General features: G+C 44.6%; 1 protein-coding gene across 2 annotated transcripts in view; it reads right to left on the reverse strand.

The window, feature by feature from the left end:
• Nucleotides 1-15,524, reverse strand: part of TNR (tenascin R) — a 486,177-nt gene that overhangs the window by 87,249 nt on the left and 383,404 nt on the right. Inside the window, exons 4-7 of one of the 2 annotated variants that reach the window (XM_027975894.3) lie at nucleotides 13,611-14,087; nucleotides 6,999-7,262; nucleotides 3,383-3,498; nucleotides 961-1,111 (exon numbers count right to left, since the gene is read on the reverse strand). In XM_027975894.3, the coding sequence (XP_027831695.1) occupies nucleotides 961-1,111; nucleotides 3,383-3,498; nucleotides 6,999-7,262; nucleotides 13,611-14,087 (1,008 nt within the window). Of the gene's footprint in view, nucleotides 1-960; nucleotides 1,112-3,382; nucleotides 3,499-6,998; nucleotides 7,263-13,610; nucleotides 14,088-15,524 lie in introns of those variants that run through there. The other variant, XM_027975895.2, reaches the window with a different exon arrangement.

Consider the following 15,524-nt stretch of genomic DNA (forward strand, 5'->3'; position numbering starts at 1 on the left):
CAACCTGGCCTTCACCCTGGACTCATGACTGGTTTTCTTAGGTGTCAGTTTCTGTTTATAAAAAAATAAAGCTCTCCCAATATTCGCCTAACGCAGTCTCTGTTACAGGGAGTGTTGCTTAACCTTTGAGTCTCAGCTCCTCTATCAATAGAATGAGAACCAAAAGTGATACCAGAAGCTATTTATAACTTTTGAGAAATCCTTGGTTGAGGGCACACACACGCATTATATTTGTTAATTTACAGCTTTGAGGTTGAACATCCTTTGTTAGCTAAGGAAACAATAAAGTAAAATGTGATACAGTTAATGACTCAAACATAGAAATATAATGATCTTGCATGAGAGGAACTGTGGAGATGAAATAATAATCTACTTAAGTTGTCACCTTGAACAGTGACCCAACCCACACTTACTGGTTTGGAATGATGTGTTTGCTCCTACTCTGTCACTTCGAAAGGTGTTCTCTGAGTATATGTATACACACTGTCATCAACTCAGTGCTAATCACTTTGTGTGCTTTATCTGATTTAATCCTCATGTCATTTCTTTGAAGAAAGTATTATCATTCCTCATTGTCAAATGAATCGAGGTTTGGGAAGGGTCTTAGGACTTTCTGCACGCCTCACAACAAGCAAGAGTGTATTAGCTCTTGCTGGTTCCAAAGCTCAAGATAATAGGGGCTGACAAATGAAGTATCTTAATGAGTAAGATCAGAATACAGACACACTGGAGATCTGAACAAAGAATTTCTCATAGAATACTCTCCTGAGTTTCTGGGTTTGCAAGAATAAGGAAGATGTTCACCTAAGCATCTGGTGGAGTAAGCTCCATCTCCAGGCACCAAAATTAATCTCAGCTGTGGGAGAAGTCCTAGCATCCCTTTGTCTCTCTTGATTGAGTCTGCAGTTCTTCCTGAGTGAACCTTGGGTTGTCAGAGGGAGAAAGGTTGGAGGCACTCACCAGTGGAGACGCTGGCCGAGGTAGGGGGGCTCCGGGCTTGCTCTTTCAAAGCCACCACATTGACAATGTATTCCTCCCCAGGCTTTAGTCCCGTCTGGTTGAAGGATGTGACATCACTGGGGAGCTGGGCAATCACCCCTCCTTCATTGTTCTGGTGGGTGGAAGGAAGGGAGAAGCAGAGAAACCAGAAGAGGAAATCAATAGGAGGGGAAAGGATGGGACCCTGATTGTGAGTTAAAGATGAGGAATACTTCTCTGCCCTCCAGGCTGACAGCTGAGTGTCTGGGGCCAGGAATGGCTCCCAGCAGGCTCAAGAAGAATGCCACCACTCTATGAGGATTTGGCAAAGGGAGAACCAATTTTCAAGAACATTTCTTTGGCTTCGCCTGCTTCTACTGAGTTTGCCAATAAAAATTAGTCTTGAGGTGATGTAGATATTTTTGCCAAAAATGAAATGTTTGATGCTTACCATCTATCAGGTTTCTTTTTGGCATTTATCGTGGTGAGCATGCCTTTGGCTATTTAGAAGAGTCTAGTTGTGTGTGTGTGTGTGTAAACATCTTTATGTACACAACAACATATTTCATGCGAAGACGTTCCCAGTTTTTTAATGAGCTGGAGCTATTATTTTGCTGTGTCTGGAGTTTCTCATAGTGTTACCCTGGCTTCAGATCTGTCATTGTCTTGTTTCCCTTTTACCCAGATGAGTTAGGAACCAGTGACCCAACCATGGAGTACAAAGAAGAGGAAAAGGGTAGAACAAAGAATAACACAAAGGAGAGAAGAAAGAGGAAGTGAAAAAGATCAACATGACGTTGGGTCCAGGGCTTAGCGTCTCTCTGCCCACCTGTCTGTCTGTTGGCCTATTCTTATACATTTTCTCTTTGTGTCTCTGAAAGTGGAGGTGACAAGAGGGCTAATTTTTGTGGCACAGTCCTTTTCTTATCATCTTTGGTCTCTGTTCATGTCACCTGGAGTGCCCTATATGTATTTTATATCCATACTCTTATAAATCAATGTGACAAGTGCCTCCCACTAGCCTCAACCTACAGATCATACAGTTATTGTATGTGGCTGTATATTGACCTAGGTATGCCCTGGCTAGCCCCACTCTCATTTGGAATTTACATATTGGATGTAAAACAGGCAATCCTGGCATTGTTTTGTCTTGCTTGAGCAGCAGAATGGCGTGATTCTTTCTGCTCTGTCATGAATCCAATCGCCCACCATACCTCTTTGACCATTTTAATGCAGATAAAACGTATAAGAAACTACATATATAGAATATCTGCTTAGATGTAGTTAGCTTGGCATGTCATGACTATATCCCCACAAGAGAAGGAGGTATCCTGTCCAGTTCAGGGGACAGAGCCCTGGAATAAGACGTGGAGACCAGGTTCTTGTTTTAAGCCTGCCACCAACCAGCTGTCTGATATCATTTAAGTTCACTGAGTCTTATTCTCTATAAACTAAACAAACTAGATATAAAATGAAGGGTCATTCTCTGTGAATCTGAAAGTCTTTCGTAGTTTCAACAATTCATGCCTCTAAGAATTTTGAAGTAAAAGGAATGGTAAAATCATATTAGCCAAAAATGTGTCATCTGCCATTAAGTCTGATGAATGATTTGAAAAATGCTCTTTGATATTGAAAGATGAAGACAAAGGAAAGGAATGCGATTAAACATTTTATGTATATGTATGTATGTGTGTGTATATATATATATATATATATATATATATATGCCCTCATGAGTGATAGAGTTAGGGAAAACATCAGTGGCATTAATAACTCCTAGAACATTAGAACTAGTCAGGCACCTCTGGCAACTTAGAAAAGTTAATTTTCAGATTAATAAAATAAAATACCACTTTGATGAATGGAAAGAAATCTTAAGATCCTTTTCAGTGCAACATGTTTAACGAAAATTTTTCTCAGTGAATAGGCTATGCATGGTGTTTTTGTGCTACATCTCTGAGTTTCAGAGCCTGAAACCACGTAGGCTGACTTTTGGGGCCTCTGCCTGCACAGAATGAAGCTGTGGGTTGAGACTGATTGGCTTTAGCTTTCCTTGTGTCCTAAAGAGAAGCCCCAACTTTTTGAAAGTCTAGGTTTTCAGACCACTGAAGTCGCAGCTTGCTAAAAACCTAAAGCTGTTTGAGCAGAGCGCTGGGCCGTGGCTGCTCCCTCTTTCTCCTGTCATCCAGGGCCTGGGTACCAGGCTTGGGGCCATTCTTGTTAATCAGCCATTACCACGCCTTTGTGAAAGAAATGCTCTGGAGCCCGCCAAGTGCCCCTTTATGTCCTTAATGGCATGGAGAGAGAGACAGAGATTGTGTGTGTGTGTGTGTGTGGAGGGGGTGGCTTTTTTGCTGCCCCAATCCTAAATCGAGAGTGTGGCCATCTGACAGGTGGGGGTTACCTTTGGAATGAAGCTGATCTCCCACCCGTCGAAGGAGAATGAGAAGGGTTCCCACTGCACCTCCACGGTGGTCTCTGTGATCGTCTTGAATCGGAGCCCTTGAGGCGTGGAGAGATCTGGAACACAGCAATGTGGGTGACGGTGTCATGGTGAGCCCTGGCAGGGGCAGAGAGCATTACCTGGGCTCCCTCCACGCCATGGATGCCGTGGCGTGTGATGGGCTATCCCAACCTCAATACAGACGCGCTGGGTTCCAGGCAAGGGGTGGGCCCAGGCCACTGTGGTGCTGGCGCTCAGTGTGAGCGAGCAGAGGAATGAACCCAGCGAGCACCTAATAAATACTTTTTATGCTTTCTATTCCATAATAGGTTGATGTTAAAATCCAAAAGTCACACTTCCCTTTCCTTGCTAAGGTGTTGAGTCTTGGCATTTAACATAATGCCTTTTTCAGAGAAACCAAACGCCGTCTTTGGAGGCTTTAAGGGTTTCCGAGAGGCGGTGTGAAGGTTAATGTCACTGTTCCTTCTCACACCCGGGAGAAGAGGGCACAGAGAGAATTAGCGAAAGGCGTGGAGCAAGCCAACTTCAGAACAGAGACTGGAACGCTTTTCTCCATCACATGATGTGCACTAAGAATATCTTGTTTAGCTCAAATCACCACCTCTAGGATGGCCTGAAATTTCCATTTTGTATAGCAAAATGTGTAGCCAAGCCAAGCAAAGGTGTAAATGAGGGACAGTAACAGATACTGGAGTTTCTGCTTTCGCTCCACGAGTTGCTGCTTTTCTTTCTCCAGCGGTTGCTTGGTTCTCTCTTCCCTCTCTCCCTCACTCACCTTCACCTCAATCTTGTCTTTAGTTCCTCTCCTAATTCCCTGGCTTTCCACTCCCCACACCCTCCCACCCCTCCCGCCCCGAAACGCACACATGCACGCACAGGTGGAAGTAGACTGGTCCTAATGGAGCTCCAGTTACCAGCCCTGAAATACGACAGCACGGCTTTTCTCACTTCTCCAGGGAGCCTGATCCCATTTTAGCTGCGCCTCTCCTGGGACCTTCCCATTGGAAGACGGACAGATCCTCATCCTTCCTGTTTGGAAGCTTCCTCAGGCTTCTTGGTGAGAGGCAGGGTGGCTCCTGCACCCGCTTGAAGGTGTGTCGGGTGAGTTTACATGATCCTGTCCTTGTCACCTGGGAGCTTGCCCGAGGGGATGCCCTGAATTGGCAGAATAAATGCCACGGGAGGTGGAAACCTCACCACAGCGCGTGGTGCACGTGGATCAGAGCAGAGAGGCCTGGGAGTCGGGCCAGGCTCTCGCTGTGGTGACTCATCCCAGAGCAAGGTGGGGAAAGCAGCAGATGGTGACCTGCCTCTCTACACGATCACTGCAGATATTTTAAACTGGTTCTCAGGCACCAGAGGAATTGAAGAAAAAAAAAAAAAAGGTCAGATATAAACAGAGGTAATTATAGGCATATTAAAAAAGAGTCAGCATTCAGAGGGGGGAGTCCAATATTCTAACAGGATCTTTGTCACCTGAGAATCAAGGGGACAAAATGACTTCTTAAATCCTTTCGCCTCTGCCTGCCTATGCTTGCAGCACAGCTCAAGACCCTGGCCTCCACGAAGCCTTCCAAGCGAACTCCTCCTACTTTGTGAGTGTGCTCAGTCGCTTCAGTCGTGTCTGACTCTTTTCGACCCTGTGGACTATAGCCCTCCAGGAGTCTCGCCCATGGGATTTCCCAGGCAAGAATACTGGAGTGGGTTGCCATGAGCTCCTCCAGGGGATCTTCCTGACCCAGGGATCCAGCCCCCATCTCTTATGTCTCCTGCATTGACAGGCGGGTTCTTAACCATCAGCACCACCTTCCTACTTCAACCTCTTATTCTGAACTTTCTTGGCATTTGTTACCCAAATACCATCTTGTCAGTTGAGACCTACACCAAATGGGCTTGGATCGCTCATCCCATATTTGGTGATAAGTCTCATTTACCAACCCAGAGGCTGATACTTCATGGTCACATCTTGTTCTGGTTTCCTGCCACTACTAAAACCTCTGTGTGATATAATTTAAAAAAAGTAAGTTTTTAGTCTTTGTCCTGACACAACAGCTCCTAAAACCCTAGGAATCCCCAGAGGGAAAAGAGTATCTTTTGTATGATCATGAGATAACTGGTAGCCTGGGCCTCCTAGATAGCTGGTTTGAAGAAAAACCCAGGAGTGATTTAAGGAGAGGGTTGGAACTCCTGCCCCCCACCTCCAGTGAGGGGAAAGGGACTGACTTGAGTTAATCACCAATGGCTAGGGGTTTTACCAATCATGCCTGCGTAATGAAACCTCCATAAAGGCCCTAAGCAATGGGGTTCCGAGAGCTTCTGGGTTGGTGAGCACATGGAGTTACTGAGAGTTACTGTGCAGAGAGAACATGGAAACCCTACACACCATACTTTGCCCTATGTGTATCTTCCATTTGGCTGTTCTTGACTTGCATCCTTTCTAAGAAATTGGTTATAGAGAGCAAAGTGCTTTCTTGAGCTCTGTGAGTTCTAAGGAATTACCAAAATTAAGGAGGGGTTGTGGGAACCCCTTAAATGTAGAGCTGGCTATTCAGAAGACCTGTGACAACCTGGGACTCGTGGCTGAAAACCAATAAGGAAGCAGCCCTGAGAGACAGATTTTTAGCTTGTCGGATCTGATGCTAACTCCAGGTGGATAGATATTGAGTTGAATTGAATTGTACAATGCCCAGCTGGCGTTTGAGAGCTGGAGAAGTGGGGTTGGAAAGACAATTGAAGAATTCCGAGGTATATAAAGGAAACTAAATAACAGCCCCTTCCCATCTCTTTCTTATTCTGCTCTTTGATGTAATTAATGTTAATAGTTGGTATGCAATCTTTTAAAACGTTTCTGTTCTTAAATAAGCGTGCAAAATATAGATACATACCTATAGCAGTTTCTCTGTTATAAATAAAAGAGAATCTTCCATTTCTCATAAAAAAGGGTTTAGCATGCTCTCTGTCTCTCTTTGCCCATTGACTCTTCCTAAATGATGCTTTGGAGATTCAATGTTTATAATTGAAATGGACCATCAGGGTATTTTACTAAACAAAAGATTACAAAGACATAATGCCACTTCTCTCTGAGGAGAAGTGGGTGTTTTCAGTTGTGGTTTTAAATAAGCTTTTTTTCCCACTGTGCTATACACTTGCCATCTGTGATATACCATTTAGCACTTGCTTATTATATGTTCTATTTCATATCTGCTGGTTTTGAATCTCTAACTAGATTCAAAGTCTGTATAAGTCTCATACTTACTTGACTTCTAATCAGACTAAGCTTATAACAAGTCCAAACTCAACCATTACAGTACTTTTTGTCCTTTTGGCTCTATAATAGATAGAGGCTGTCTGGGATTTGGAAACTCTGCTCTTTTGGAAGTGTCTTTTTAATGATGTGCCCTTTCCTAAGTGGGTCACGTCGGAAGTCCTTCCCTTTGAGAGCAATGATAACTGCAGGCATCCCTGAAGAATTAAGAAAAGACACTACCATCATGAATGCCCATGATCTTATGTAGGAGAAAAGAAAAATGAAGCAGGAGGGGGAAATGGTACGTACGGGTGGCCACCTTGGCAGTGATGGGAAGGCTGAGGATGTTGCTAATGACAGCGTAGACGCTGATGTTGTAGGTGAGACCTGGCTCCAGCTCTGAGATGGTGACGCCACTCCAATCTCCAGGCACCCGCTGCTGGAGCTGGAGGCCCCCCAGGGCCGTCGGCTGGTAAGAGATCACATATTCCGTCACTGCCATCGGCCCGTCCCATTCCAGCTCAATGGACCTGTCGCTGATACCAGCCACTCGCAAGTCCTCTGGAGGGGCAACTACCAGGAGGCAATACACAGATAGCATGAGCTCAGAGGTCTGCCTTCCCCATGCTGGACTCAACTTCCTTCCTCACCTCTCACCCCACATGCCCTGTCTGTGTGCTTAGCCCACTGACATGGAGTGATCGGGAAGTCCCTTGGCAGGCAGATTCTTGTCTTTTCTGTGCTCAGTACTCTCATCTCTATAGGGCCCTGAGTTAGCAGTGGGCTGGAGCCTGCTCCTACTGGCTTGGAAAAGTTAGTTGTCAAATTTTGCAAGACGTTTTTTAATAGTCATTGTGAAAGATGAAATTGTCTAAACTTAGAATTAGATAATTATCTTAAGAACAAAAGTGATAAATACTCCAGACTCATCACTGGCAAATGACTTCACTACATTTTACTATTATCTGTGCCCTTAAGGCAATTTACCTGTGTTGTATCTCTTTGGTAGAAATAGTGCATGCCTGCTCAGTTGCTAAGTTGTGTCCGACTCTTTGCGATCCCATAGACTGTAGCCAACCAGGCTCCTCTACCCATGGAACTTCCAGGCAACAATACTGGAACAGGTTGCCGTTTCCTCCTCCAGGAGATCTTCCTAACCCAGGGATCGAACCCATGTCTCCTGCATTACAGGCGGGTTCTTTACCACTGAGCCACTGGGGAAGAAATATGTGGCCAAAAAGTTCGTTCGGGTTTCCATACACTGGGTGGACAACCCAAATGAATTTTTTGGCCAACCCAGTACTATTTGATTGTGTTATAGTGCACAGCTGTTTCCAACTCAGTGTTTAGTGACTTCACGCTGGTAGTTTGAAACTGGCTATGGAGGGAGTATTTATGCCATGGGAGCTGGCGAATGCTACAAAGTGGGGCTTGTTACTTTTTCCCTCAGAGAGCTAGTTGTTAGATATTTAACAGCATACATTGGCTAATATTTTTGGTTATCAGATAACCAAATAATAAATGATTATATCAGATTACTCTGGAAATGTAACTTGTGTTACACAAATTTTTATTAACCTTGATATAGGGGATGATGACAAAGGAGCATTCCTGTTCTACTTCTCAAAGACTATTCAGTAGCCTTTCGTGTATGGTTCCCTTGGGAAGTGAAGATTCAGTGGTAGTGGGGGTATTAAATAATTGAAACTTTAAGACCAATTAGGAAGTTAATACCAGTGTGCCTGTAATTGGACCTGTCTGTAGATGAAATCAAAGATCAGGCCAGTATTTAAATAGTCATAATTAATTTATAAATTTATGTGTAGTGGAGGCTTCATTTAGCTTAAGTGTTGGTGTTGAATTTTCTAAGAATTCTCACTCTTTCCCCTTTACACAAGCAAAGGACTGAGGACTGCTAGTCACGGGGCCATGTGAGTGGGAAGGGCCTGCTCTCTCTATGGTGCTCAACCTCAAATCCTCATCAGAGGCAGAAATAGACTCATATGATGGGCACTAGGAACATATATTTGCAGTATTAGGCATTTGCTTCAGGAACTGTTCATGATTTGAAACAGTCTAGATAGCAGAACTTCCTGTGATTTAAGAAGTCATATATTGACCCAAACAAACAAAATTAATCTTATTTTAAACAATTTATATAGCGAGATGTATGTAAATGAAATTTAAATAAAGTTTCAAGTAACTTGTAAGCTTATCATTTCTAACTGACATAATTAGAGCTTTGAATTCCACTAAGATCTTTGGGTTAGCCTATATAATGCATACCGAATGACTCTTGGACCAAAGAAGGAACAGTTGTTATATAGGATCAATAGTATCTTGTATGGTTATATTAATTATTTATTATGCACCAAGCACTAGGCTAGACATTCTGACATGGATTTTCTCATCTCATCCTCTCACCAACACTATGGGATCAGTATTATTTTTACCCCTGTTTTACAGAGAAGAAAACTAGGTCACCCAATCAACGAATACAGAAGCTAGGATTTGAACCCAGGTGCAATGATTTTAGAAATGCTAAGCCAGGGTGCAATACAACTTACATTTGCATAGCATCTCGGTCTATGAAACACCATCTAACTAGAATTTTTTTTTAAAAAAATTGTTTAATAGCAGCTCTATGAGGTAGATTGGGAAGATACAATTATTTCAAGTTTACAAATGGAGAAACAGACCCGGGCAAAAGGACTTGCCAGAAGTAAGGGAGTTGGGTTGTAGCTGAACTGATCATCAAGCGGAGGTCTTCCACCCTCAGTCTACACTCTTCTACCCTGGATGTTCTTCCCCCTATGATGTGTAGGATGGGCTATGGATTGTGCCAGATGCTTCCTTTCATTTGTACAGAGCCTCAAAAATAAACTGCATCAGCAAATAATTCAGACTGTCTTTTAGGATGGAAATTCCAGACTGGTGCTTATCCTAGTGGTCAGAAACCTCTTTTAAGAAGGAGTCTCTAGTGCCTGCCTTTCGTGATTCAACACATTAATTCCAAGTTTCCAATGTGGGACTCCTCCTGTCATGACAGAAATGGCCATTCCAAATTTCGTCACCAATAATTCTTAGGCATTCAGAACAAGTCGGTGATTTCATTTTTTGTTCCTTTCTCCAGAAAATAAAGCTAATCATGACAATAGAGAATGATCCAAGCAGCACATTTGATGATTTTTAAAGTTAAAAAGACTGCAGAAGGATTTTCTCATCTTGACAACTTAGCTTGGCAGATTTTTAATCTTGAGACCTGAGCCTGGGTGGTGGGAAAAACAACCTTCACGTCTGATGAGAAAGAAGCAGTAATGTCCATGGTGGAAGAAGCATTCTTGAGAGCAGTGGCTCAGCAGAAGAGACCATCACCGCTCACCCTATAATTTAGCAGACGCTGTATACAATGGGTGTCAATAATTCTTATAAAAATTAAATGATATTGAACTAGAAAGCAAACTATAAGAGAGTCATATGCCTTGATTCAAGGAATTTAGTGGGGCTGATGCAAAGTATTTTATTTAATAATTTTTGGCTGCCTTGGGTCTTCTTTGCTGCATGAAGGCTTTCTCTAGTTGCTGTGGACGGGGGCTACTCTCTGTTGCAGTGTGCAGGCTTCTCATTGCGGTGGCTTCCCTTGTTGCAGAGCTTGGGCTCTAGGCACTTCAGTAGTTGTGGCACACTGGCTTTGTTGCCCCGTGGCATACGAAATCTTCCCAGAGCAGGGATCACACCTGTATCCCCTGCATTGGCAGGCAGATTCTTAACCACTGGACCACCAGGGAAACCACAAAGTATTCTTAGTCTTGCTTTCTTTGGGGCTCCAACTTGGAAACTTGTGGATGAGCAGGCAGTTAAAAAGAATTAACTGTAGCTTTAGGAACTGGAGTTGCTTATCTGCAAAGATACCATGCTGTTTACTTTTTAGATCTGGCATCAATTTTGCATATATGCGGTGAGAGCAGTTGGAATTAGTTCCATGAAGTGTCTTGCTCAGAGGAGCGAGTGCGGTTGGGTGCCAAAGTTCGGACTGGCAGCAGTGCTGGCCAACGCAGAGGCTGATGGTGATGAATCTCTGCACGTCTGACCAAAGTCCAAGGAATGGCTTTCTGGATTGTTTCAAGCCCCAACTCTGGAGCTTCTTCACAGGGACTTGTGACCAGTTCACTGGCCACCTCCCACACTAATCTCCTTCACTGGGGGCACATGTGGAGAAATGGTTGGACGAGCATCCCTATCCAGTCTCCAACACTTAATATTTTTTTTATCACCTGACAGAGCTCAGCTTTCATATCAAAAGACTATTTCTTTATGCATGTGGCTTTTATCATTTTTATTTTCCAATTCCACTCTACTTAGCATCCTAGGGAGGATTAAAGAGTGCTAGAAGTTGGTAGGAGACCAGGGTTCTTATTCTTGTCCTGCCATTAATTAGCTGTCTGGCTCAGGAAAAATCTTCCTGTCTCCCAGGGCTGCTGCTTTTTCAGTTTGTAAAGTGAGAAGCCCCGAGTAGCTTCTTTCTAAGGCCTGGTTTAAGTGTTCATATTCTTTTTTTGGTTGTTGTTCTATTATCTTTACCCGGCCAGAGAATAGAGGCGGAAAGGTTGAGATCTGGTCTCATGGCCCACTGTGAGAAAGATCAAGGCTGGGAGTCAAATAGAGTGGTCTTGTCAACTCTATTCAATTGCATTCAAGCTCTAGCAGCCTAAGGGACCTCAGAATGAAGTCCACACAGTGGGCCTCCATTCTCCATACCCTTGCCAGCGAGAAAGGAAAGTCAGGGAGTGTGTTGTGGCTCTCCCCAGTTTCACCTTCCCCAGTCTCCTCTCTCCTCTCCTTCCTGCTGTTGGTGAGACAAATAGTAATGCTGGAGTGTGTGCATCTGGCCAGAAATGTCAAACAGCCGGTAAACAGCCCTTCTCCTCGAGCCTTCTCACCAAGAGCAGGCGAAGTAGCACTTTAGATAATGACCTAGATACTTCTCTGGAAGAGACCCATGGCATTTGGTTTAAAAGACAAGCATTGAAAGCGGCACCTCCAGCAATGAGTGGTGGCTCCATGGTTGCTATAGAAACAGGGAAATTATGCAACTGTCCCTCTTCACGTGCTTTGGGAACCTATAAAGTAATTTATCTGGTTGTCCAAAAGCCTTCCTCAATCAAACACAGAGGTAACGTGTTGGAGGTAACAGGTGGCTCATGGATTGAGTTCAGCCTAGTTGTAGTTATGCTAGCAGCTGCTGAGTCTTCTTCACATGACCAGAAGGGTCATCTCCAGCTCAGTTTGTACTCTGGATCAGATTAAGGTTCTATTTGCAAATGAACCCATCCCTGTGGAAAAGGAGGGTCAGGAAGAACATGACAGGTATGTACAACCCAGCAGAGATCAATTTTATTAAGAAGAATGTGAACTATACAGTAGCCACACATAGAGAAGGGCCCAAAATAACCTTTAGCATCCTCTGATGGGGCCTCATAGAGCCTTGTCCTGTGAGTGAGAACTGGGATCATGCTTCAACTTCCCCTTTCCAGCAATTACTTAGTGACCTTGGGTCTGTAAATGATGCAGCTTAATTTCTGCTTAAATTTTCCTTCTGAATGATTGTTATAATGACTATATTTTCAGGAAGATATTCAGTAAACAAAAGTAGGAGGCTACGTGAAACCATTGACTATGGAAAAAATGGAGAAACATTTTTTTCCTAAGCAGTGAATTGTTTTTTTTTTTTTTCCTTTACCTTGTTGCATTCATGTTTCAAAAGAAATTTAAATTGCAGATGCAGAAGGCTTGTCTGACTGCTCTGGGACTTAGGTGGGAATCACTCCTGATGCTCAAGAATAAAAGACCTGGCCTCCCAGAATCTCCCCCTTAAACTGAGGTCAGAAATCTAATCAGAAAAATTCCTAGAACCAACTCATCAGAAGATTTAATAATGTTTGTTTCTTGTTATTTTTTATTTTAAATCTTCTCAATGAGCCCTCTGAGCCGACTGTTACAGATTGTACTATGAATGAGAAGGCTGAAGATCAATCACTTAATCTGTATTGTTTAAAATACAAATTTATCAGCGACAGTCACTGATTTAGAAGACGACGAACAGTCACTGAGATAATGAAAATAATCTGATTTTAGGCAAAAGAAAAGGATCTCCAATGAAATATTGGTATGTTCTCACTGATGGACTTGGGGTCTCCTTTCGGGACATCACCCTTGTGTTGGTTTTCATGATGCAGACACATGAGGGGTTGATGTCCTCTGGAACAAACTGAATCATAGCATTTTAGTTAGACTGTGAGTTCTTGCTTAATGGAGGTCTTTAGTAATTTATTCCTGTTTACATGTAATTCCTTGCCTATGAATACTTTCATCCATGTGGATTCTAGATCATTTCATAAATTAATAACACTTTGCCATATGGAAACTCCCAAAATAACCAGAGTGCCCAGTGAGTCTGATTATCACAGACTATGCCCCATCTCATGCACTAGCGTTGTGAAAGGAGTGTCCTCAGAATATGGCAACGGGAAGGGGGAATATTTCAGAGTGGGTGGAGCTCTGGGAAGTCTGCTGAGTTAGAGAGGGGTCCCGTGGCTAAGGGGTCCTTTGACTCTGCTTTCTTCCATCTCAAGGACAGTGAAATGCTGTCTCCATTATTACCATTGACTTTGTTCCAGCCTCAGGGTAAGATTCAACTTTCATCCCAAGCTTGGACCTTTTCTGGTTTCCACTCTTCTCCCCTTAAACCCGTGTTGTCAATTGCGATCAACTTAAGCCATCACCTCTCTTGGAAAGCAGAGGAGCACGACCCATTTGGCAATTCTTTGGCCTAAATTCATTTTCCCTCCTATCTCTCTTCCCGCCTCCAGCTAGCTGGCTGGACCGCCCTTGCCAACGGCCCCACAGAGCCCCCCTGCCTACCTGCTGAGCAGTCAGGGCCCTGGTAGCCCTCTTCACAGAGGCACAGCCCCTCCTGGCAGTGTCCTCGGCCGCTGCAGGCATTTGGACACCGCCGCTGGCTGCAGTCCTCACCGATGTAGCCCTCCTGGCACAGGCAGGTACCGTTGGCACAGGTCCCCTTCCCTGAACAGTCCCCGGGGCACCTCAGCTCACTGCAGTCCTCGCCCGTGTAGGCCTCTTCGCAGACACACTCCCCATTCACACACAGCCCCCGGGAGCTGCAGTCCGTCGGGCACCGGAGCTCCGAGCAGTCGTCCCCGCTGTACTCGCTGTCACAGATGCACTGGCCGTCCACACACACGCCCCGACTGGAGCAGCCCAGGGGGCAGTAGGGCTCCGAGCAGTTCTTGCCAAACCAGCCTTGATCGCAGATGCAGCCACAGGACTCCAGGCTAAAGTTGCCATGGCCACTGCAGTGAGGGATATAGTCCAGTTGTCCTGGAATGGCCAAGGAGAAGGTCAAAGGGCAGCTGTGGAACCTCCTGGCAGTGGGGTATGGGGAGGGGGGCAGGCCAAGACCTCAGCTCACTCACTGACCAGATTTGTGTTGCTGAGAGAGAAGCTCAAGCTAGCTTGGCACGTCAACAGCTTCATGAATCTTTTTACCTAATGTGGGTTGTGTGTGTCTGGCATAGGGTTGAGGGTAAGGACGAGTGAGATTGGGTCTCTTGTCCTTTGGGAGCTCACCTGCAATGTGTCTTGGCTTGGATTCCCTAGTGACTAATTGGGAGGTGCTCCCAGGAAAAAAACTGGTTGGGGAGAAGGGGAGACCAGGGAGGGAGGAGCTCAAGCCAAGAATATTATCAGGCAAAGTCCCAGGGAGGGTGACTTGGGTTCAGTCCTGCAGAGTCTTCTGGCCACAGAGCAAGCCACACCTTACCTGGGATGAAGGGCTGTCCCTGGAGGGTGTCAATGCTCAGGCTCATCTGTTCTCTACCCTGGGCAGGTCAAGGAGGTTCTCAGAGCCTGGGGGCAGACCCTGACCAACACGCCCAGGTGCTGGTGCTGGGGCCTGAAGGGGACCGAGGGGATGGAGGCTGAGAATCAGGCCTGTGAGGCAGGTCAAGATCACATGCGCTGCAGATGCATCCTATTCCTCTCCTTCCTGCCATCTAACTAACTGCTCATCCTTCACAGCTCAGCTCCAGGGTCACTTCAAAGGTTTCCCAGAACTTGTCTCATTTGGTGACTGTTTGCTGTGATCTTTTTAGCATTCTGTGCGTATCTCCTGCCCTAGGCTTTATCATGCAATAACTAGAGTGGTTAATTTACCTGTCCAGCACGAATCAAACAAACTTATTAAATGAACACCATAGCAGTACTTGCTTGGCATCCTTCTCAGCACTTGGCCTTGGGGATAGGAAGTCAAGTAAGTTATGTCCTTGTTTAATTTTGCCACTGCATGCACCCCCTCCCCCCATGGCCCGAAAGGATACTATACTGACATTGATTAACATAGATCTTCCTTATAGATCTTTTCACATCTTCCCAGGGAACCTGGTGGGAAGCTGATTAAAAAAAAAAAAAAAGTCCACTTACAGAAGCTACCAGCTTCCCAGGCATTGAAGACCCATGTCCATGGACACCTGTGTCTTTCCTATATTCCCCAACTCGACTGAAAAGGTGAACTCACTGAGGAAGGAGAGTTTGACCACCTTGACTTTGTCCTCTCAGTTTCAGATTGTTTATAGTTTTGGTTATAAAGAGGAAGAGATGAGAAAACCCAAGAAATATTTCTCTTCTCAAAGACTACACCCAGTCTTGGTGTCTCAGAATGAATGTGTTGGACATCTCTCTGGACATGTGGGCCATTTCTTCCTATTAAAATGCCATTCCTGACACCTCTTTCATCCTTGGGCAAGGCTTGAGATATTA

Source organism: Ovis aries, chromosome 12 (assembly GCF_016772045.2).
Source record: "Ovis aries strain OAR_USU_Benz2616 breed Rambouillet chromosome 12, ARS-UI_Ramb_v3.0, whole genome shotgun sequence".
NCBI classification, from domain to species: Eukaryota; Metazoa; Chordata; class Mammalia; order Artiodactyla; family Bovidae; genus Ovis; species Ovis aries.